The 24,310-nt window shown below is 34.8% G+C and overlaps 2 protein-coding genes across 3 annotated transcripts in view; one reads left to right on the top strand and one right to left on the bottom strand.

The window, feature by feature from the left end:
- Positions 1–3,983, top strand: part of LOC147073180 (transcription factor p65-like) — a 38,303-nt gene extending 34,320 nt beyond the window's left edge. The window contains exons 8-9 of the mRNA XM_085945104.1: positions 990–1,082; positions 1,730–3,983. Of these exons, the coding sequence (XP_085801230.1) occupies positions 990–1,082; positions 1,730–2,559 (923 nt within the window). The 3' untranslated portion in view covers positions 2,560–3,983. The remainder of the gene's footprint in view (positions 1–989; positions 1,083–1,729) is intronic.
- A 2,838-nt stretch (positions 3,984–6,821) lies between these two features.
- LOC147073179 (uncharacterized) overlaps positions 6,822–24,310 on the bottom strand; it is a 33,672-nt gene continuing 16,183 nt past the window's right edge. For both annotated transcript variants that reach the window (XM_085945142.1, XM_085945143.1), the window contains 7 exons: positions 22,068–22,143; positions 18,059–18,211; positions 15,973–16,079; positions 14,938–15,104; positions 14,174–14,335; positions 10,320–11,069; positions 6,822–9,033 (listed from right to left, as the gene is read on the bottom strand). In XM_085945142.1, the coding sequence (XP_085801268.1) occupies positions 8,836–9,033; positions 10,320–11,069; positions 14,174–14,335; positions 14,938–15,104; positions 15,973–16,079; positions 18,059–18,211; positions 22,068–22,143 (1,613 nt within the window). In that variant the 3' untranslated portion in view covers positions 6,822–8,835. The remainder of the gene's footprint in view (positions 9,034–10,319; positions 11,070–14,173; positions 14,336–14,937; positions 15,105–15,972; positions 16,080–18,058; positions 18,212–22,067; positions 22,144–24,310) is intronic.

Here is a 24,310-nt window from a genome sequence, read left to right as displayed (position 1 = left end):
CTTAAAGTCAGACGTTATCTACAAAAAAGTGTTTTTTTTTTTTTTTTGAGATAACGTTATTTTACATTTACGGCTACATGATAGTCAAACAACGTTATGTCAATCTTTTCTAATTTCTTATTAAATCGTCAGTAAAGTTTAACGCTAACTACATAAGTTACCCTTGTTTTCATATTTTTTAAAAACTATCCCTATAAATTTTAACATCATCATAAGCAAGATAAATGTACAATACACAATAAATTATAAAATATTAACATTAGGTTTTAAGTAAACATTTCCCTTGTTGAGTTACAAGAATCTAAAATAACGATTTTTGGCTCTCCTTAGTTAAGTTACACTTTTGTAGATATTGTTGTTTGACACTAAGCCCTCGAATTTTTAGTTTTTAAAATCGAATTAAACGCTGCCTAATCCAAGCCATAGTAGATAATAGTAAAAAATATTCATTTATAACATAGGTATCTAAAATTATGCAATTAAACCACACATAATTTTATAGATAGTAATATATTTTTATCGATTTTGGTTTGGTCTAGGCAGGGCTTAATGAATTAAAAAATAAAGCAATTAACACCATCTGTAATATTTATTCTTAATTCATTGAAAAAAAAGAAATATGACTGAAAAGTTGTGCTCTATTTTGTCAAATCGCCCATAACATACCTAAACTATTATGGCTTGGTTTAGGCAAGGTGTAATTGATTTTTTTTAAATCTATCCAGCACCATTTGCAAATTGTATTCTTAGTTTAATGAAAACAAAATAAGTATTACTGACAAAGTTTAGTGTGCACTGTTTATACCGGATCTTAACAGCCTAATGTCCGACCCTCGCCACTGGTTTATGGTACACACAAACAATACAAAAAAGTAAAGGGAACGTTGATTATAGTACAAGTATTTCATGTTTCAGTCTGATAAGAAAAATGCCTTTTCTATAGTTTAAATTCAATGTACAATTTTTACCATTATTGTCTTCTACTACAGATAACGCAGAGCTCAAGCGGAAGCGTGTGGGCGGTGAAAATGAATGTTCCTGCCTCCTGAAGAAATTGCAACAGACATTCCGGGAAAATCCTGGTAAGCTGATGTCATTACGTCATCTGTCACAACATTTTTTCTTGCTACATAGGTAAATAACAATTGGACAGCCTTATGCATTTGTAGAATTCTTGCAATGGAAATCCCAAGAAAAAACTTTAGAAATATACTTGTCAGCAAAAACCTTCCACCTTTCAAAACATCATACACTTTGTTGGGCGAGGGATCTGGCCAAAGAACAGTTCAATAACATAGCAACACTAAAGCCAGTCGCCATTGATCAAAACTTTGATTACAGTTTTATATTAAGTGCAAAAAATACAAAGCTCCGTACGGTCCTCAAATATTACCAATATTGACATGACAAACTTGAATGCATATTATATAAATAATTCAGATGTAAATATTTGAAATAACATTCTGTAAAATGTATTTTTTAAGTTTATTCCATTTCTCAACACTTGAGAATTGTACCTTCTTACAACCACACCCAGAAGGTAACTCACTTCCTGTTATTTTTGTGTTCCTCGGATCCAACCATTGAACTGACAGGTCAAGTGTGTTTCTCGGTTCGAATCCCACCAGTCCAAGGTTTTTCATAATCAGTATAACTCCTAAAATATTTCCTAATAAGCAATTTTAGTAGGTATCAAAAATAATCTTAATAAATATTATTAACTTTTCAGAGCTCCTGTCATCCATCATAATGTCATCAGGACCTCAGACGTCAATCAAGAAAGAACCTCAAATATCCCAAGTCACACCACAGCCTCCGATGACATTACAACCCCAACCTACTATATCACCGCAAAATCCTTCTCTATCTCAAATGTTTCCAGTCCCTCAAAATTTATCAATACCCCCCCAAATGTCTCCAGTACAAATTTCCCCATTACCTCAAATGCTTCCAGTTACTCAATACTCCCCAATACTCCAAATGTCCACAGTATCTCAGATTCGTCCATTACTTCCAATGCTCTCTGTTCCTCAAAATTCCCCTATACCGCAAATATCCCCAGGATCACAAATCTCACAACTACCCTCCTCAATACCCCAAATGCTTGCAGTTCCTCAAAATTCCCCGATACCCCAAATGTCCCCAGTATCACAAATCTCCCCAATACCCCAAATGTCCCCAGTTTCCCAACTCTCCCCATCACCCCAAATGCTTCCGATGTCTCAAACTTCCCCAGTACCTCATATACTTCCAGTAACACAAACACCACAATTTATTCCCTCAATGGCTTCGCTATCTCAAATGCAATCAGTTTTTTCAAACGTGTTTGCACCTGGCCAGTCATATCTTCCTTCAACATCTGCAGCCTCGAATATATTTCCGAGCAATATGGAAAGTGAAAGGTTTCACTCAAGTTTTGATGATATTTTGATGTCAACATTAATAAAAGGATCGTTGCCAGATCAGGACATCGATGACGCATTGAATATGCAGATAGAAACCATGACGGACAGTTTTTCAAAGTTTATGGAAATAGCACTAAAGCGCACTCAAGAATAAACATATATGCCTATTCCTAGTTCAGATCAAGATACATCTGCCCGTGAACAAATAAATATTGTATAAAAACTGTTGAAACCAAAGTTGTCGAAAAAACCTTCTATAATAATTATAAAAGAGTAACAACTGTTTTATACCCTGTTTACATATTCATGGATTTACTGCTGACAGTATGTATTATCGCGGCCATAACAAGAAAATGCACGTGTTAAGTTGCAAGATAGCATAAATGAATCAAAAAAGTTCGGAAGCTTCTGAATTTTCACGTGACATCGGCGATATCTGCGCCTGTGCAGTAGAACGATAGTGGCAAAACTAGAAAAAAACGAAATACATCACGCAGAGACTCATCTTGAGGTTAACCGATTTTTACGACTGTCAAATAGTACCATAAAATGACAACTTCGCATCTCGCTTACACTTGAAGAATGAGATTGGCGAGACAGTCAGCACTTTTTCGTGTAAACAGCTATAATCGCGTAGTTTAAAATACACACTATTGGTGCAAGTAAATCCATGCACGTGTACAGGCGCTATTACTCTTAGTTATAAATATTTTGGATTGCTTTACTATCGTTCTAATAATGTATTGTGTTCCACCTGTTAATATCGCAATATTTGGCATATACTGGCAATACTAGCCTGTCCATTTTCTTTTAATATATATAACAAATGAATTAGGTACCATTTAAAATATTCTATAAGACGTTTCATACATTATAAAATAATATGTAATGCCCACAACGGCCGTGCGGCTGTGTCAGCTTATAATGTCGTGGGTCCCAGGTTCAAATCCTGGATCTTTCAAACACACATTGTTCTTCAGTGTGTTTGCAGTCAGAGTAGTATTAACTTAATAGGTTGAGCAAGTGGCTAACATCCATTTCTCATAAAAACAAAAACCTGTTACTCATTTAGTGCCGACACCGCGACTGGGGCGTTTGCATTAGTTGGCCATTGATATAATTAACATATTTAAATGTGGTAATTAATTAGTAATTATCTGATCAGCAGTGAATGTGTTAATACAAACCTCCGCTCTGTGGAGGTCCATATGATCCCATCAGGATCAGAAAACTGCAGTTTAATAAATTTTACTGATAATTTTCATTTTAAATAATGAATTAACTTTTTTCTTTTAAATAAACTTACAATTTGTTGAATGAATTAATTTTATTACTTTGTAGTTTAATAAGTTGTCTTGAACCTTCTATAAAGATTTTTTAATAATTCATAGTACATACCTAGTTTCTTTTAATTTTAAAAGTATTGATTTTCCTAAAAAATAAAAATGTGTATCAAATGTTGTACACAGCAAAAACGAGCTCATCGACAAAATGATAATTGTGCGGAGCAAAAAAAAAGAATGAAATCGTTTTAATATTAAGTAAAAGAATTTATATATTGATTTCTCATTCATTTTGAAATATAATAAAAGTGAAAAAAAGTAATAAAAACATATCCTACGTTTTTGTGGTTTTATACACGATGAGCTGATTTTTGCCTTGACTACACTTTCTTCTCCCTTCATTTATGAACCAATTAAATCGATTTTAGTTGTTAATGATACATACCATTCTTGGGCACTACCTCTGTTGAACAAATTGCCATTTAAATCTCAAAAATGAGATGACCGTGTTTTTGCCATGTAACACCCTTCAAATGTTTTTGAACTTTAATTCGAATACGAAACAATGATTTAAAAGGAAAATGATCAATAAATTGTATTAAAATGCAGTTTTAATATAAGTCACTCGCCAGATAAAAACTTTAAGCCATTTCCAGTGAAATTACTAGTGATAGATGCTTAAAATAAATGTGTTCTGTAAAGCCATTACAAACACTCTAATATAATTATTATTATATTGGATAATTTATCTACCAGAATAATTAATTCTATAAGTAATTGTTTCCATAATAAAAAGATTTTATTACATTGTTATACTTACACTTGTTTAATTCCAATCCCTTCACTTCCATTTCCAATAAAACAACAGTAATTATTTTTAGAAGTAACTTTTATTGAGTGCAAGATTGGTTTGAATTCTAAGAAATCGAACCATCCCTTGCATATAAGATACCTACATAATAACATATTGTAATCAACAAAGTTTAATTACAATTTAATGTACGAAAAACAAAACACTTTTAAAGTACACTTTGTTACAAATTTATTATGCAATTTTACCAACTTGGCATCACTAGGGATCAGTACCTTTGTACCTAAACAATAGACAATTCTTTTTACCTACACAAATATCAGTGGCGAAGGGTGGAGGCAGGGCTGTTAAGAACTGACACAAATAGTGCACACTAAACTTTGTCAGTCATACTAATTTGTTTTATTGAACTAACAATACAAATTAGATGTTGGTTAATTTTAAAAATTCAATTAAACTCTGCCTAAACCGAACCTTAATAATGGCGATAGGCTGTGGCTCTCCGTTAAAAATAATGCACACTTTCGTCAGTCATACTCATTTGTTTTCATTAAACTACGAATACAAATTGCAGATGGATGGATGCAGGCAGTTTTTTATAATTAAATTAAACCAAACAGTAATAGATAATAATTTTTCTTCTATAAGTATATAAAATATTTGAAAATATGTATGATTTAATGGCAAAATTTCAGATATTTTATAGGGTTTAATTGAATTTTAAAAACTACATAATTAAACATCATCTGCAATTTGTATTAATACTTCAATGAAAATAAATAATATGTAAGACTGAAAGTTTAAGTGTGCACTATTTATATCGGATCTCCGTAGCCTACCTCCACCTTTCGCCGCAGATATATGAGGCGTCTAATTCCAAAAAGTGATAAGTCCACAATTGGTCAAAATCGAGAAAAAAATACGCACATATTCTTTGTATAATTTTACACAATATATATTGATCTATAAATTCCAAAACGCGACATAACCCTATGAAAAAAAATATTTGAAGTCTCGATTTATTACAAAAAGCGCCGTCCGTGTTTCATATTATTTAAAGCTTGGTTGATTTCGCGCGTGTTTAAGTCAACCAATAAGGGAACATTCAATATTGAAAAGGGCGTCTCCCATGCTGTAGCATCTGGTAAACTCATGACAGTGCCACGGAAATATGTGCCTTATGCGGAGTAAATTAAAAAGTGAGCTACAAATAGCGCTACGTCCAATTTTATTTTGCCTATATTTATTACATTTAAGGCCATGCATTAGTTGAGGCACGGTCTAAAAAGATCGTTGCTAGGCGATGTGCGGATTGCGGGTCGCGGGTGAAAATGACGCCTGTCAAACGAAATATTATTTCTCATATAAATCCAACATACGTCCATTTTATGTTCTGTTTATTATTCTATTAGTATCAATACTAATATATTCATTGACATGTTTGCTTTTTAAAGTAAATGGGTAAAGTTTTTAGTCATCTTTACACGATTTTAGAATTAATTGGCCCGTCGCCATCACGCAGCAAAGTGACGTGCGTCCGACTCCACGTTCTCTCAGTGAATGCGAAGTAAGTACAAATTTTCGTCGCGCGTACAGTTGAACATTATTTGGCGTTTCACTGATGCGTCACCTTAAGAGTTTATCGGCTGAAACAAATTACAATTTCGACATAGAATACAACGGAAAAATAATCTCACATTAAAACAAATAATTGAAACTTGAAACATAAAAATGTTGTTTCCCGAAAATATTGAATTGTGGACTTGTAGATTTTTGTAATTAGACGCCTCATATATATGACATAATATTATAAAAATCTGTTTCCCTAAACCTAATATTACAGTAAATTAAGAAAGACAATACAATGCAATTATTTATTACATAATGCTAATGAGATATTAACAGTGATTGAAAAGTTTAACATAAAACAGCACTAGTGTGATGTCTATATTGTGACGTTACCGCAACCATCTGGGAAACTTAAAATCCCTTGTTACATACATCACTATGTCCAACTTACTACAAATCCCATCTACATTTCCATTACCCCAATTCCGTCCATTCACAATATGTACAAAAATTGTTGACACGTCGGGCAGAATACAGATCTGCACTGCGATATAATGTAATTAATAATTAATGTGAGGTTTAAAGGGATAGAAGTGAAATACAAATAAAAAACAATATTTTAAACCACTTCACACACCTCATCCATTTTTTTTTAATCTATTATTCATCTATATCTATTATTTTCATAAAAAAATGTTAAAAACAGTAGAATTTGACATCAATTTATTTAACTTGGTTACATTTATTATGCACATAAATTTCTTTAATCCTAGCTCTTCATAATGAGAAAAAAAAAATTTGAAGTTATACTTCTTTAGGCGCGTTTAGAAAATCAGATCAGAGTGTATTTTTGGCGTGTGACATGTAACACATAATTTATTTTTTCAGAGAAAAAAAACGCGCTCGATTGGATTCGAACCACCGATTGTTCAGTTATCAGCCGAACGCACTACCTTTACGCCACAGTATGATACTGTAATCGTGACGATTATACAGTATAATATTATAGTTCAGAATTGTTTCGTTGCCTAGGCAGCGAATTTATTATTGTCGGCCATTTGCAATTCCTTACGTAAACATACTATTAAACGTCAGCGTGACATTTGGTACTATAAAAACAACGAGAAACCATTGTATAATTTAGTAATATAAGTTTAAGTGTATAGAAATAAACCAACAGCGCTTCAATAAGCGGCCCGTGTTCTTACGTGTGTAATTTAACAAGATAATTAAGAGCTAGTCGAAGAATCTAGGTTGTCACAAGTTTTGTTACGCCAAAAAAGTATAACTTCTAACGCGCGTACATAAGTACACACACCGATTTTTTTCATTACGGTAGGCTTTGAATACTCGCCTGGTAAGGAGTCTTCGCAAGTGCGACGTTCGAAGCAGGTACGGCTTCTCACAAAGGGTGATACACTGTCACCGATAAAATTAAAAAATTGCAGTGCTAACAGTTCCGATACCCTTTGGGGTTATCTCGAATTAATTAATATATAGAAACGGTGTTATGTAGTTGGAATAGATCTGCTGACATTGCAGAATCCCTGACATTTTACCGAGGGGTGATGGATACGTATGTAATATTGACGATACATATATTTTATACCAGTATGCACAATTAAGGCACAAAGTTTTATCTTCTGAGCATTAAATTTATTCTTCTACAGAATAAATTACAATGTTTACTTAACACATTAAAATATCTTTCTTCCATTGATGAATGAAATATCTAAGATACTAAAACTCTTTGTACAAATAATTGTAGTGTCGAGGATAAATAAGTACAAGTGCCGTAGTTAAAAAATGAGTTATGAGCAGTTCTCACATTACAACATACTTTTCGTTACCATCTTAATAACACGTGCGAAACAATCGTGAACACCATAGAGCCAATTTAATTTAATTTTTTGATCAAAAGTTTACTAACAATAATTCTAACATCACTCCTGATCGTTTTAGACATATTTTAATTTTTTAAATGTTCAAATTACGTAAATTGATAGATCCATTCACCAGGGGAGCGTAAAATGAAAAGATAAATTTGGGAGCATTCCTCATCTGAAAACGGAAGTGCGAGCTGCACTGGAGGGGATTGTTAGTTCACAGTTTTAACACGTGGACAAGAAGTTCTTGTTTGACAATAGATTTCACAATCTCATATTTAATTTTGAGGTCGATTTACATAACTCAGTCGCTGACACACTCGTATCCATTCAATCCTCACCACCTCAATTATCAGCCGTCGATTAAAGCATAAAAAAAAGTAACTAAAAATTGCATAATTCTCTGAGAATCAACTAATTTTTTACATATTATATAGGTCCAAATTAATCTGCAACTAAACATGGACGATACCGACCTGATTGACACAACAGTTATTTCCTCTTTATTATGAGACAGTGTCTTGGCTTGGCATATGTCTAAAGTTTACACATATGCCAACTGGTATAAGCAAACCTTAACATCAAATTACAGTAAAAACGAAACAATGATACGGTTCGTCGATTGTATATCTACGTATAGGTACGAATACGCGGTCTTCGGCTGCCAGGCATTTATCACGGCTCCCCACACGGCACGCACACTATCGACCGACCGCATTGTTTTGTTTTTACTGTACATATCTCTAAATGAACTATTCTATAATTTTTTTCCTTAGTTATCTTAAACAGCTGCTATTGTATCCAACACAGGATGAAGGCCGCACCAATATAATAGACTTACAGCACAGGGACGAAGTGCCTTTGAGGCTTTCGTTGACAAACTATGACGGTGGCGGAGGGGGAGGGGGAGCCAGCAGGGGCGGCGTGGACCAGTGGGGGCTCATGTTCATGTTGGGGGGTGGCGGGAATGGGGGCCGCCAGCCCATTCCGGTTCCGGGAGGGGGTAAACTCATCGGGGGGCCTCCCTGCATTCCGAAGCGCTGCCCTTGACCCTGCGACTGACCGTTCTTATCACCTTGCTGAAATAAATATAGCCGCACATTTAGTAATAATTTAAAAAAGGAACATTTTTTTAAACACATAATAGGTCAAGATATTGGAATCAAAGTTTGACACAGGAACAACAACAATTTTTTAACAACAGAAAACCTTTAAAATTTTAGCGCGGTTGAATCGATATCCATAGCTAGATTAATATTTTGTATGTCAGGAAATTGAAATTGAAACATGGCGATTTGTTTTTGGCCACCATCTTTGGTGCTTTGACATATCGATACCATAGGACAATACGGAAACAACTCAGAAAACCTTCTTTTACTGTATCGATATATAGCGATCATACCACTCAGCATTACAAGTGTGACACACTCCAATATTTATGTTTTGTTGTCAAATGTGATTGTCATCATTTCCTCAATCTTAACCTAGATCAATAATGTCTATTATGATTTTGTTTAATTGCGACAATGTCTCTTGTAATGTATGGACTGCATTTGTAGAAATAGCAAGGACGACAAGGAGGACTTCACTCATCACGAGTCCGGTCATTCGACACAGTCAATCGTCATTCCTTGAGTCCAGTCTCGCGGTCGATAACATCAATCTCATCAGTACATCCGTACCGCGATTATAACATTACTCTGTCATCTTTATCGTATTTATTTATTCTTGTAACGATAAATAAACTCTCTCCTCGAAACTTCTAAGCGACGACTTTATCTTCTCACACCTCATCATTCCTACAGATACGTGTCCGACATATTTGTATCTAAATATCTTGTTGAATCAGTGAATTATTATAATGCAATTCCATATTTAGAGCCATTTGATGAATAAACTCTTAACCTACCATTTCAAGTTATCACCATATTATTATTGGATTCAACAACTTTATGAATTGAGCATAATAATTTATGGTATTGACCCAAGGCCTTCTATAGTCAGGCCGCAGCACTAAATTACGATTACCAATGGTAGCGCTAGTTATTGCTTAACTTCAAATGCGGTGACATGTTCACAGTAAATGAAGATTTCTGATTCCATATTTCGTTGATATTAATTAACGTATTACAATATTTTTTCTATTATGTTTCTACAGCAGTTTAGCATATTGCATTCGATGTTAAGCAATGACTAGTACTGCAATCGAAATTCAATTTCGTACTGCGGCCTGAATATACCTTGAATTGTGAATTTAAAATTGTGTGTTTTTTGAGAGATGTCATGAACATTTTTAAGATAATTTTATCTAAAAATATACCCAAGTAGTCAGTCAGCCAAATTAAAGAAATATTTCTAAACAAACCTGATTCTGCCCGTTTTGGTTATTGTTCCTGGTACCCATTAGAGGCGGCGGCCCAACTCCCGGCGGTCCCATCGGCACTCCCGGGGGTCCCATGACATTTCCAGGGGGCCCCATACTCCCCGTCCCAGGAGGCCCCATTCCCCCCATGCCAGGTGGGCCCATATTATTCGGCGGACCACTAGGCCGTCCCATCATTCCCATCATCTGATTGGGCGGGCCCGGATTGAAGCCAGATGGCCCCATCAGAGGGGGTATTTGATTGTTGATGTTTGAAGGGGGAGGATTGGGGCCGCTTCCAGGCGGTGGTGGCTGGGTGTTCAACCAAGGAACGGAAGGAGCGTTACTGGGAGGAGGCGGCGGCGGAATGAAGGGAGGTGGAGCTGAGACTCCGAAACCTGGTGGAGGAGGTAAACTGTTGGGTAACATGTGCGGTGTCGGGATAGGAGGAGCCATTGTAGGCGCCATTATAGCTCGGATTGGGCCTCGGCTCGGCTCAAACATATTCGATCCGAAATTGTTTCTTCTAGCACCGTTGTTGGAAGACGGTGACGATTTGTTCTGATCGGGAGGCGGACCTTCCCCGAGTTCAGCCATCAGTGACATGTATTCTTCATCGATCTTTGCTCTAGCGGCAGGTGGAGGCGGTCCTCCCTGTCCCGGTCTCTTTGCTCGACAGTCTCCGGCGATGTGACCGGCTCCGCCGCAAGACGAGCACACAATGTTGTTGGTCACGTTCGGTTTGTCAGGGCACTGATAAAAATAAACAAAGCTTAGTAATAATATTTTCCTTAAGTTTTAAGTTCAGCGTAATTGTTCATTTAACTATTGATAAATAATAATAATTGTTGTAAAACGCAAGATGCTATTACTTCTGGAAATGCTATACGGGAAGTCGACTAAACTGAGTCAAAAAATAAACGTATTTATGCCTCATTAACCCGATCGGCGCGTAAAGTTTCCATACAAAAGATATACTGTCCGCGGTAGGTTTTTCGAAATGTTATTCTTCGCTGTTTTATAATAAATACGGCAGTTAAAAATTGTGGGTACAACTGTTATCATGCCTAGATACATAAGGATTCAAGTGCCATACTAAAACACATAATGGAGTGTTGAATTTAGCTGTGTTTCCTTTAATAAAATCTACCGTATTGCTTTGTTCCGATAAACTCGTCGCCATTTTCGATGACAAACCACTCGACTTCAAAACAAGTGCGCCGATGAAGACATTAATCACTGACTAATTTTATTTTACTCGTGTTAAAAACACTTAAAAATGCCATAAAAATTATTGAAAATAATAGCTTTTATTGGTTACTTATGAATTATTGTTAATTAGTGTAAGTTTTATTGATGACAAATCCATTAAAATTGGATGGTAGTCACCAGTTTTATTTCGTGGCATAGATTGTGTCAGCATTTTACATGTTTTATGGGCCATTCTAATTTTAGCGTAAAGGTGAGTCCACACTGGTTGAAAATATTATAATAATTTTTTTGTTATTTTTTTTTTAGTGAAACTTGGATTTTGTAGATTACTTTTCAGTTTTATTGAGCATTGTGTTATGTTAGTGATTGTCATTTTATGTTTTATAAAAAAAACAACATTTATTTTTTATATTGCTATAAAAACTTTTTTTTGGGTAAGGTTTTAAAAATTTATAAGCATTAAATTGCACGCGAAAATAATATTATGTAATATAGTTGAAAAGTCAATATTCCATGATTTATATATTATATTGTATACCTACCCGTGTGTTTTTTTTATCAAAAATTTATACGTTTTATATATTCCTTCATAGTAATTCGTAATTTATTGGTAAAACTTGCAATCCTCTAAAATATAATAAATATTTTTTCATTCCGTGTGGACGCATCTTTACTAAATATTTACGACTTTCAATAATGAGCTCGATTTATGACTTTGAAACAATTGGGGAGACACATGAGTAATAAATGACATAATCCAGAACACAAGTTCAAGTACATTTTTAGAAATATTACGACATATTTCTTTTCGTTTTTTGGTTGTCTTTTTCGTATTCTTGCACATGATGTAAAAATCGCGGTGCATATTCAACTTTACACGGTAAATACTCGGCGCACACTCAACTCGAATGAAATATATTTTGTATACCTACTGCGCAGCCGCGAAAAATACCGCGTAGATTTGAACTGATGCAATCGTACCGGCGAATCTCAATAGATCGAGGGGGTTCGAAAGATCGATGTTTATGAAATTAAAACAACATATTTTTGACAAAGTTATCGATATGGCGGTACGAACACGAATCAGAGCATTTTTCAATACAAAAATCAATACTATGCGTGAAGTATTTCGTACTTTACCGACATTTCAATTTTCGATATCAACTGTTGCGACATCCGCCCAGTATCAGAGCTTATGTAAAAAACAACATATGTCCCATCCGCGGCGATCGGGTTAAGAAGGGGTGTGGTACGAGATAGTTTGTATTATGGATTCTATTAGATTATAAACACAATATTCTTTAAATCTGGGTTGCGAAGTCAATATGCTATTTTACCTTGGTGCGGCCATGACAATTGGCCAGAAACATACAAACCTTCCTTCAAAATATGATTGTGACAAGAGATTTTTCTATTCATATAACATAAATTAGTATTAGTCAATAAACAAACGATTTATTTGTATGGTTCACGGCCTAAATCAGTCATTCCCAACGTTTATCTTGTTGCAGCAGACTATTATTTAAAAAAATATTGCAGCAATTACAGAAATTATACACAGAAAAATATACCTATTACCTTTTTCAAAATCAACTGCTCATTGAATTTGAAAACTTAATCCGATCAAAAAGTTTCAATTAACTAAATGGTATCATATTGTCACCTCCGAAAGGGGGGGGGGGGGTGATGGATGAGCGCTGGACCCCCCTGATGATGTAATGTCATGTCAAGTCACGGTGGTATCGTCTGCTTCTTTCGGGGACATGTTTGTGTTGATTGACAACGCGGAAGTACAGGCGAAAACAGGGCGTTTATTGTTCGGAATATAAATACAATAAAGTACAGCGTACAAAATATTTAACAAAAAAATATTTAAAAAAAAAAAATAATTAAATTTAAAATGGCAGTGACGCCGGGAGCGCGGCGCCACAGCCGACGTCCGCAGAGACCAAAACCCGAATGAATCAACCTTTTTGGAGTAGGTTAACTCAGGCAAGAATTAAAAATATTACCTACAAATTCTGTCACTGAAAAATGACAAAAGGACAGCCTTTACACCCTATGTACCTGGCTGGTAGGTACATTGGGTGTCATATTTCTGAGAATTTTTGCTAACCACAGAAATATTCAAGCAGACCTTTTCCAGGTACATGCTTTGAAAGGAACTGCATTTGCTGGGATTATCATTACTGCACTAAATTACAGCTTGCTTGTATGTTTAAAATTGAATAAGTATAAAATTTATAATGACGCTAGGTTTTACTTTGCTTGCTTCTAGAATTAATGTAGGTATAAAGAAAATGCAGGATTTTACATACATTAAGGGCTAGAATGATTTCATTAAATTTTGTAGAACTTGCAAAAGGGCGACTATAAATTTTCATACATCTAAGCTTACGGGCTAGAAATTTGCCTCGCAGTCGATCTGTTCATGTTTGCATGAATCAGCCCAATGATGATTCAGGCCTCATGGCCTTGGATCCTCTGAGGATGCCATGGTTTAGCTGGTATCAATATGATTGTATTAAATAAAACTTCTTTCAAATGAAGATCGTCATTTCCTGTGGCCATTGAATATTTGCCGTGTATAAAATTTTTGTTTTTTTTTCTATTTAATGCAAAAATTATCTATATAATAGACTCACCAGCCACCCCTTGTGGTCAGTAGCCCCGCAATTGGAGCATCGTCCGCGAGGGTCTCCTTCACGGAGAGTTCCATTGAGTTGCGCCAGCTCTCGCAGCTGCATCCGCCGCAGGTCGTTCTGACCCTCCGGCACCTCCACACCCTGCCGGATCACTTCCTTGATCTGTATAACATGGTAAGTACATTTGAGATGATTTCAAAGGAAAATGGTCAATTTAAACATTAGTTTCTTTTTACCATCGTATTGTATCTTTTTTATCAAAAGTAAGTACAGACATACACGCGGTCCATGACTTTCATATGAAAGTGTGAACGAATGTTGGATGTATGAAAGTAGAGCAATGTAAAAAACATCAAAAAGTGTATTATAAATATTTATATATCAGATCAGAGAAGAGGAAAACGATGTTATGGAAGCGTACAGATTTTGCATTATAGACAAAAATCTAAAGTTTAAGAAATGTACAAAAGTCAAGGACCACCTGTACGTAATTTTTAAAATCCTCAGAACTTATTAAGACAAACTACAAAAAATCTAGAACTGAGCGGGACCCAAGTCAACCCACTCGATAAGAGCATTCTCCCGGAAAGTGAAAGATGTTCATCCTACATTTTCGATTTTTTTCTAATAAATTATTTATTTTCATATATTTGATAATGGTGAGACAACCATTGACAAAAAAATACATATTTGTATAATAAATGAATTTAAAAGTGATCAAAGTTAATTCGTAGCAGTCTATACTACTGTAAGTGACAAATTACCCTTTCGACAGCCTTCTTGACGCACTCCGGATTGGTGGCGGTAATATAAGCATGCAGGGGTTCGTCTTCCCCGGGAAGTGGCTGACCATCCTTGCGCCCCACCTTCCCTTCCTTCACGGAACCCTTTCCTCTGATTATTATCTTCGCTCCTGTCTCTTTTTCCATGGCTGAAATTGAATAATAGATTATGCATCCATATCTACCAACTTCGAAATTGTATTCAGACCATAAAATTCATTATATAAAATAAACTGGAAATCTCTCAAATCAGACAATAATCATGGGAAAATGAATTGAAATTTTCGCCGCAATTTTGTTTTATGTCACATCTGTCCAGAAAAGCCATGCGCATTTTAGGCTAAAATTTTGGATACCAGCAGCAATACCGTATAAATTAAACTATCACGACAATAGCTGTTTAAATACAAACTGTCATGCAAGTTGTAAACTGCATGCATTGAGCATGCGCAGTAAAATATAGAGGTGAACCTAACAGAAAAAATGCAAACTACACTGCGCATTTTGATGTTTACCGATTTTCTTAACCTGTCAAATAGCACCTCACAATGACAAAAACGCATTCGCTTATGCTTGAAGAATGAGATTGGTTTTATACTTCCGGAAGTTTATTATCAACTTTATCCGGCAAAACTATTAGAATGACATTCGAAGAAACTTTCGAAGTCGTGCAAAGAAAAAATACATGACGTGTGACAAATTATAAGACAGCATACTATGTGTGAACAGGGAATATAGATTTATCTACCCTCAATTGGCAAGTTTTCAAGCTATCCTCTATTCAATTCAATCCCCCGCGAGTTGGAGCTGTTGTAATAAGTCTCCCGCACGCTCGGTGTTAAAATAATAATCCAGTGTCAAACAATCAGTAAAGAAATGTAAGATGTTTAAAAATGACACCATATTTTTTTATCAACAATATTACTAATGGTAGCATTTCTCGCTGGGATTTTGAAAAACATGATAGCGGCTGAAGGTTTAACGGGAAAACGTTAAAATACATGTAATTGAGCTTACATTTGAGTGTGTTTCCTCGGGGGCCGATGAGAAGGCCGACAAAGTTGATGTCCGGATGCTGCTCCTGAGGGATCATCACTTTGTCGTTCACCCGTATTATAGGAGGCCTGGAAATAAAGCAACACAGAAAATTAACAAAATTCACAGAGACAACTGGCAGCACATTCGATCGCAAAAAGTGACATTCCCGTTTTATGATCTTTTGGTGCAAGTGTAGGTCAACTGTTTAAGGCACATTAAACCTGTTGGTGTTGAGGATGATGATGAAGAAGTCGAAGATGTATGCAGGAGCGAGTTTTATTAGGCGTAACGGAATCAGTATTCGTAATTTATACAGTCGAAAGTAATACCTAAACATTATATTCAAGTACATAATTATATTGAACGAGTCAGCGGTTTAAATACGAGTAGCTGTGAATTTTATTTATTATTACAGTCATAATATAATATGATACTATGGGAATAGATATTAGACTAATAAATTAATTTAGTCTAGTATTAAAAATTATGAATGTAAAAAAACACATACTTATCCCAATCACTGAAATATGAAACAAGCATGATTTATAAAAAACAAAACGAAATGAAAAAACATTATTGAGGAAAAATTAAGTTAATTAAGTCTGTCTCTCTACAATATGTGAATTTTGTGGCTGTTACATTGGCCAAAGAATTTACAGTAAAACCTCATTAATACAAATTCCACGGGACCGAAAATCGAAGAAAAATTCGAATTATGAATTATGAAATGTATGGGGGGAAATATTAAAATCTAAAAAAAAAAAATTTTGATTTTCATTAATATCGTTTACGATTATAGATGTGCCTACCAAATTTCTGGTTTCGTGTGTGTTAATGGGTCATAAAATGTCAAGATTATTTTTATTACCTTCTTAAAATAAGTAATTTATGATGTTTTACGAAAAGTCTGTCACAATTTTCAATGACTGGCTAGTGAAATAGTGTACTTTATTACGATTTATTGAATATTGTTATATGCCATGACTCTGAAATAATTTTGAATTACGAAATTCGAATTAAAGGTATGGTTTTATATGAAAATAATGTTCAAGGGACATTTTTTTCGCGAAAATTTCGAATTACGACGAATTTTGAATTATCCATGTTCTTATTAATGAGGTTCTACTTTATCTATTTTGAACCTGAGATGCAAATTTTTATTGAAACATGCTATATATACATATCCATCAGTAAGCCGAGAAGAAAACCAGTTCTTTCTAAAACTCATGGCAGAAAATGCTTGTTCGCTTACACCCAGGGAACACAGAAATAATGGAAGTGGTTTAACTTTTTGAGTGAAATATTGAATAAACTTAAACACACCACTTTGTCGGGGGAAGATGCCACAAACTAAAAAAAAATAAGACTTCAGACACAGGTCGCGAATGTCCGGATTGGACGTGCATGTTGCATGTAGCCATTTCTGGCACCTTACACATGCAATCCAATCAACTGTAGGGCCTTCTTTATTAAAGTAATATCCCTTGCAAATGGCGCAATAGCTTTCTTCATAACTCAATGCACTCACATCAAAAAGGCTAATTACGCTACAATACTACAATATACAATTTTTATATTATGTATTTAGTCAATGAATGAAATATGTCTTAATGATAATGCAATAATGATTGAAGATAAGGCTTTGCAAAATACTAAAAACTGAGTTAGTGAATGACCAAAAATATTGAAAATGGCATCTTCCCCCATTTGTAGGGGTAAAATGCCAAGGACAGAAATAACATAACGCCGGTATGCGACATAAGCTGAAATCGTAAAATGTGATGGCAAACAGTGTATTATTCAATGAAACTGAACTTAACCATGACTCAAATCAAATCTTTTTGCTGAGAATATGTAATGCCATGGGTTCTCCGGTACTAATCACAGATCCTAAAAATGGTTACTGCACCAATATCTAGCGATGGACAAATAAATTGAGTTTTGGCATCTTCCCCTATTAGGCATATTCCTCTGACTTACCTTATAAGTCTTCTATTTATAGTCCAAATTATTTGTTAAAATCAATGAACAATAATATTTTTTTTATGTGTTAGAATGATTTTACTTGTAATCACTGGGCGGCTTGAACTCCGGATTAATGGCGATCATCCTCTGCACGAGGGCGTGGCGTTTCTCCTCAAGCTTCCTCCGCGTCCTGTACTCTCGCATGTTCAGCCGCTTGCCGTCCGACGAGTAGATCGGCTCAGGAGACGGCGACCTGCCCGACAAAACAGAACGCATTCTTACTCTCACATTGTCAGACAGAAAACGCTTCTCTCTAAAGATGCACATTTATATTTGACCAATTGAAAAGGTTTGATAGTCTTATGTGAGTATGACGAGCCGGAAATTCGAGACACGTCGGTTTGGGTGTGGCCTATACACAGTAGAGCGCACTTCATACAGGCAAAAAGCAGTGTCTACCAGGAAAACTAGTGTAAAAAAAACTATTATCTATGTATATTATAATACTTCAATAATCGATAATTTACTTTTTACTTCTTAGTATCATTGCATTGTATTCAATAAAAAATCAAACTCAAACAATAATTGCGCTTAATTGTTTATAAAGATTCATTATTTGCGAGACCAATTAAAATTCTTACATCCCAAACAGTATTTTCAACTCTCTCAAAGAAAACCATCAAACGTTCTCAGTCTGTACATAAAAGCATGTATTGTTATAAATTATTGAACGTTATGACCGAAACCTAGCTACTGTCAAATTCATGATTCCAATAATGTTTTCCGATAGCTATATACAATAAAAACAATCTAACATGTATATATATACACTTTCATTAAATAAAAAACAATACCCAAACCTAACTGAGTCCAAAAATTAACTGAGTTTTACTTGTTATAAAAACAGCAATATTACATACATAAGTTTGATGTTCATAGTAACGTTAATAATTGAGGTGTCTATTTTCAAAAACCACCAAGTCCGCGAAATTGTTGAAATCTATCAAAAAATATGTACATGTTCTGTGTTATTTCACATGCATTTATAATTTTATTTCATTTATAATTAGCATTTATAACTTTCAATTTAATTTAACTTCATCATAATAAAAGGTTTTTTGGCTAATAAAAATGACCAAGTTACTCTTGATTTAAAAATACAATTCTACGGTTGAAATAAAAAAATGCCATTTACCAGAAATATTGAACTGTTTTTGAAAATAGGGATCAAAATTAACCATCATTGTTGAATCGTGTAAACAATGTGTTTTCATTTATATGTTAAGTAAACTGAAACTTATCCATAGTTGGGAGTCGATTTATTTAAAATGTTATGTAACAAAGTAATGTCGGACTGTTTATCTACGGATGACTGTAGCTAGCTGTAAAGGGCTTCTTCTAAGGGCGTCTGTCTTCTATTACACCTGAGCCGAACCATGTAATATATTTGAAGCACCGCTTCATATAGACTAATTGTCATCCCTCCTCTACCTTACAGTAAGAAAAAAATACTTTTTTTAATCGCCTCCGAGAGCATTGCAATAACATATTGATCATGTGTCTGGAATGCTACTCTCCTGTATATATATTATATACTAACATCGCATACGTTTGGATTCAATCAATTCAATTCAATTTATTTAAAAAATAATTAAACAATTTTAATTAATTAAAGTTAATTTTTACAAGTCAGTATGTGGGTATATGGTTGGGAAAGATTTTATAATTGATGACATCAAAAAGGTGAAAAGTTTAATAGAAGCTGGGTAAGTAATCTTCATAATGCTGACGGCACAGTGCTTCTGGTGGATGATGCCGACGACCTTCAATGTTTACTGACTAAAATAAACACTAAGATTCTCTTCGACTATGCAATCTCCGTAGGTGGCTCAATGTCCAAGGCGTCGGAGATCTGATACGACTGGCGCAGGATAGGGAACTGAACGGTGGAAGCTGCAAGGTGGTCACTGACCTTAGATAAAAGACGATTTTTCTACACTGAATTATTAACATATTTCTTTCTTCTACGGCGGTAGTACAAAGTTCGGCTCACGTGGTTTAATGATTTTAGTTACCCGTGCAGAAAATGCCCATTTCCATCTCCCTAAAAAAGCATAATGGTAGATGTTATTCAATTGTATTACCTAACCAGAGTAGATTCTGAAGAAACGTTAGTAGAAAAATGGAATCATGAATAAATAATATAATGTAAATTTTCCTTCTATTATTGGCTAACTAACTAATGTATAGCCTCGTAGCTATTTAACCATGATATAAAATTATGAATCAGATCATTAGTTTCCAGATGTCCGAAGCAAATCGGAGTTGATAATGACACCTATGACTTCGTGGAGTTTCTTGAATGCTGAGTGAATGATTAATCATTAGTTGACAGGAGTAATATTATTATTTTGTAGGATTACAGAATGATATCCGCTAAATTGTAAGGCACTGTCGAACAAATAAAGTTTCACATTAAATCAACAATTATTATTTACATAAAATCATTAACAAGATTATTATTAGCAGCTGTAAAGTTGAATGTGAATTATAGAGGTGGGAAAATATGAAATTAATAAATTCGGGGGCCGGAAGGAGTGTATAATATAATATATTGATTGAAACCTAATTGAAATTTTATTGCCATAAAAAAAATCCTAATAAATACCAACAAATGAATTTAAATAAAATTTTGGGAAATGTGTATCGCTTTAGAAAATCGTAATTATGAAGTTAAACCAGAATTCTATAAACCTACTTCAATTATTGATACAATACTCAGAATGTTTGATATACAGTATAACCTCGTTTTTACGTGCCCAGAATTCACATTTTCCCGGCAATTGCGTGTAATTTTTTCCCGCGATTTACGTCGGAAATATTCAAAATATGCGAGTTACGCGAGCTTGACAATGATTGGGTCGTGACATTCGAACGGCGCACGGTGATTGGTCGGCGAGCGACGCTGTGATTGGCCCGAGTTCGGCTCATAACAAGGTGATTGGTGATAGTCTTGAAAGACAATTACATAACAAAAAAACAAAAATGCAACAAACTAATACACATGATTTTTTTAATAAAAAATAAAAAAAAATTCAACAAAAATTTAAATTGAATGTTGTTTTTTAATAAAACGTTATTTTTTTAGAAACATAAAATTTAAATGTTCTTTTTTTCAATACCTTCCTTTTACATTTTCCCTCCAATTAGGTTTTTTTTCAGTCCCTTAAAAAACGTAAAATAGGGGTTATACTGTATATGTAGCAAATAATGAAAGCTCCATAAAATGTTGAAGAGAAGATTAAAATTATTTATACATACCAGATAAGTATATATGTATAATTTTAGGTGATGAGAATAGAAAGCTATACGTAGAGTGTGTTTATTTTGATGATTGGAATTCAAGGGATTTGAATTTAGAGTTATCACCACTCTAACTCTCAAGATTATTAATTGATTATCGAGATTTGTTTTGATGTTTTGAGATTCTCGAAGAGATCTTGTATATTTTTGGGTTTCCTCTCTTTTTCATGGATTGAATATTCAATGTGCACATGTGGTTAAATTCTTGACCACGATCTCTATTTAAATTTAGAATTTACTTGGTTTTACTATATGAATTAGATTTACGCAGGGTTATATCTGTAAGCCCACTGAAACTATATCTAAGAGAAAGCTTTAGGTATAACTTAATTTCACATGACTATACTATGCAAGGAGTCATTTAAAATATATTTATGTTGGATAGAGGAATCTTAGATGAGTGTTATTGGCATCACGTAGAGTTGAAAATTAAAAACCGCATAATGGCAATAACGGATAAAGGATGGATAGAATAAATAAAACACCAACGGTGCGGCAACGTGTCGCACCGATGGCGACACCTGACGCCTCTACCGAAAGCTCGACTCTCCACCCTGTCGCAATACTGCCGATCGCCGTACGAAAGAATGCTAATGATTATCAGATTGTAAAGTAGGCATTAATGATTATCATGGATTATCTGGTTTTTATTAATTTCCGGCGAAGAGTCGCGCGGGACCGCCGGCAGCCGAAGTGGCCAGCGGCAGGCGTCGACTCCCGACGCACGGATGTCTCGCGCTTATCACCTTTCCTCCATGTTGGCGGGGATCCCCAGGTCTCCCGATCTCAGCTTGCGGCTCACCTCCTCGATCTGCAGTTGCACTGGAACCAAAATGGGTTAGGCGCGCGCCCAAAACCCATAATTAGACAAAATATATCCACATTTCAAAGTGCCTGGCAATATGGTTAGTAAAATTGTGCAAAGATTACGTCCTCAGATATTTAATCCGTCCAATCGACAAGCATGCCAGATGTGAATAAACAAACAATTTATTGGTTAATATCAAAAGACCTTAAAAACTCAGTTAATTTTATTTACAATATAATTTATTACGTATGTATTCCAGATTTAATTAATACAAACAATAAATAATCACGACAGCTATTTTAGTAGAATAAATTTAAATATTAACACTTTATCTACCGCTCACGCCACAGAGGCGCCTTTAGACACGTGAAACTGTCATTAAAGAAAAATCATTTACGATATTTGAAATATGCATTCACGATAAAAGAAAAATATGGTACGCATTTTTTACACCCAAACATCTACATACAATTTTCTTTATACTTTCAAATGCCACAGGATGCACTGGGTTGTAAATAGTCATAAAAATCACCTTTCTTTTGGATGATGAATATTATAAATGACTTTGCAATCAACCTCTGGTTTAATTCTATTTAATTAACAAACGGACTCAGATTTTCTATTATACAAATATACATACGATGGAAAAATAATTACAATCAGAATAAAGAAAAGAAAAAGTTGAAATTGAATTTGACTATGAAACTAATTGCCTCAATTTAGAAGTAAATTAATAATCTATATATTGTAAATTACTGATTACCTTGAAACTGTGCAGATTGCGATTTTGTCAACTGCGCACGAATTACAGTCGAGCTCGGTTATTACGATCACGGATATAGCGAGATCTCGTATGTAACGAGGAAACATTCGTTGACATTTTAGTTTATGATTTTCTCCATACATTTATTCACTTTTACAATGTGCTCCTTATCGGATATACCGAGCTAAAATATCGTCAAAAATTTTCTTAAAACTGTTAATGTGTCGATTGTTTAAAAACCCTAAACCCTAAGCAATAAAATCCAACCGGACAGGATGCCGCCGGGTTCGGATTATGTTTATGACACTAGGTAAGTGTCTAAGTACCTACCTAATTGGTGTATCGCCGACAAGATTGAAAAAGTATCCACACATATGGTTGAAAAAAAAATCCAAGGTTTGTGAAGTAAGTAGGTGAAGTAACCAACGTTCATTACAATAAACAACTACTTTTGTAGTTTATGAATACCATGCTTGTTTCGGGAAAAAATTCTAATTGTGTATTTTTTTTTTAATTGTGACTTTTTGCGTTATGTGACCTCTCATTTAAAAATACCTATTCTCTGATATAACGAGTAATGCTTATAACGAGTAAATTCAGTCGGTCCCATCTTCCTCGTAATAACCAAGTTCGACTGTATATAGGGTAAATTTAATTATTGTTATCCCTATCATTTCCGACTGCTCTTACATGAAGCCTATAGCATCGTTTTCTCTCGCTTGGTGTCGCTCTTTGACATATTCTCTGTCATAATTATTGAACTTCACGCTAATGTGGTATGTTTATAAAAAAATACCTCCAAAGCAGAATATAGGAACTCGCTGAAGTAAGCAACAAAGACGAAAGTCATATTCAACTGCTTTGCGGGCCAAAAAGAGATCCTTATTAATCAGCACTCGGCTCGAACAGGTGAAAAACTAGTGCCTATAGAAGAATGTATATATTTTGATGAAATTGTTCGAAGAGTAAAGTTGTGCTGGAGTGCTTTTGGCCGCCTCAATAATGTCTTCAAAAATGACCTCCCACTGTGCCTAAAGCGCAAAGTGTTGAACTGATGTGTGCTTCCCGTAATCATATATCCGTGTGAAACATGGACCCTAGGTAAAAGAGAGATCCAGAAACTAAAATAGTAGCACAGCATGGTATGGACAGGTGCACGCTGGACATAACGCGAAAGGACAAAAAGCGGAATGTTTGGATAAGGAAACAGACAAGGGTTTGCGATGTAATAGAGTTCGCTAAAAACCTCAAATGGAAAAGGGCTGGACACGTAGCTCGAAGGGATAGTCGCTGGACTAGTCATCCAGTGGTACCCAAGAGGTACAAAACGTCCACAAGGTAGACCTAGAGGCCGCTGGATCGATGAAATGTTAAAGTTCTGCAGAAGTACGTGGTAACGCAACGCACAGGAACGAGAG

This window comes from Rhyacophila brunnea, unplaced genomic scaffold, assembly GCF_057557595.1.
Source record: "Rhyacophila brunnea isolate RB1 unplaced genomic scaffold, BYU_Rbru_1.0 scaffold_18, whole genome shotgun sequence".
In the NCBI taxonomy this organism is placed as follows: domain Eukaryota; kingdom Metazoa; phylum Arthropoda; class Insecta; order Trichoptera; family Rhyacophilidae; genus Rhyacophila; species Rhyacophila brunnea.
Note: the sequence above shows the minus strand (reverse complement) of the source record. Positions and strands in the feature narration are given on the sequence as shown.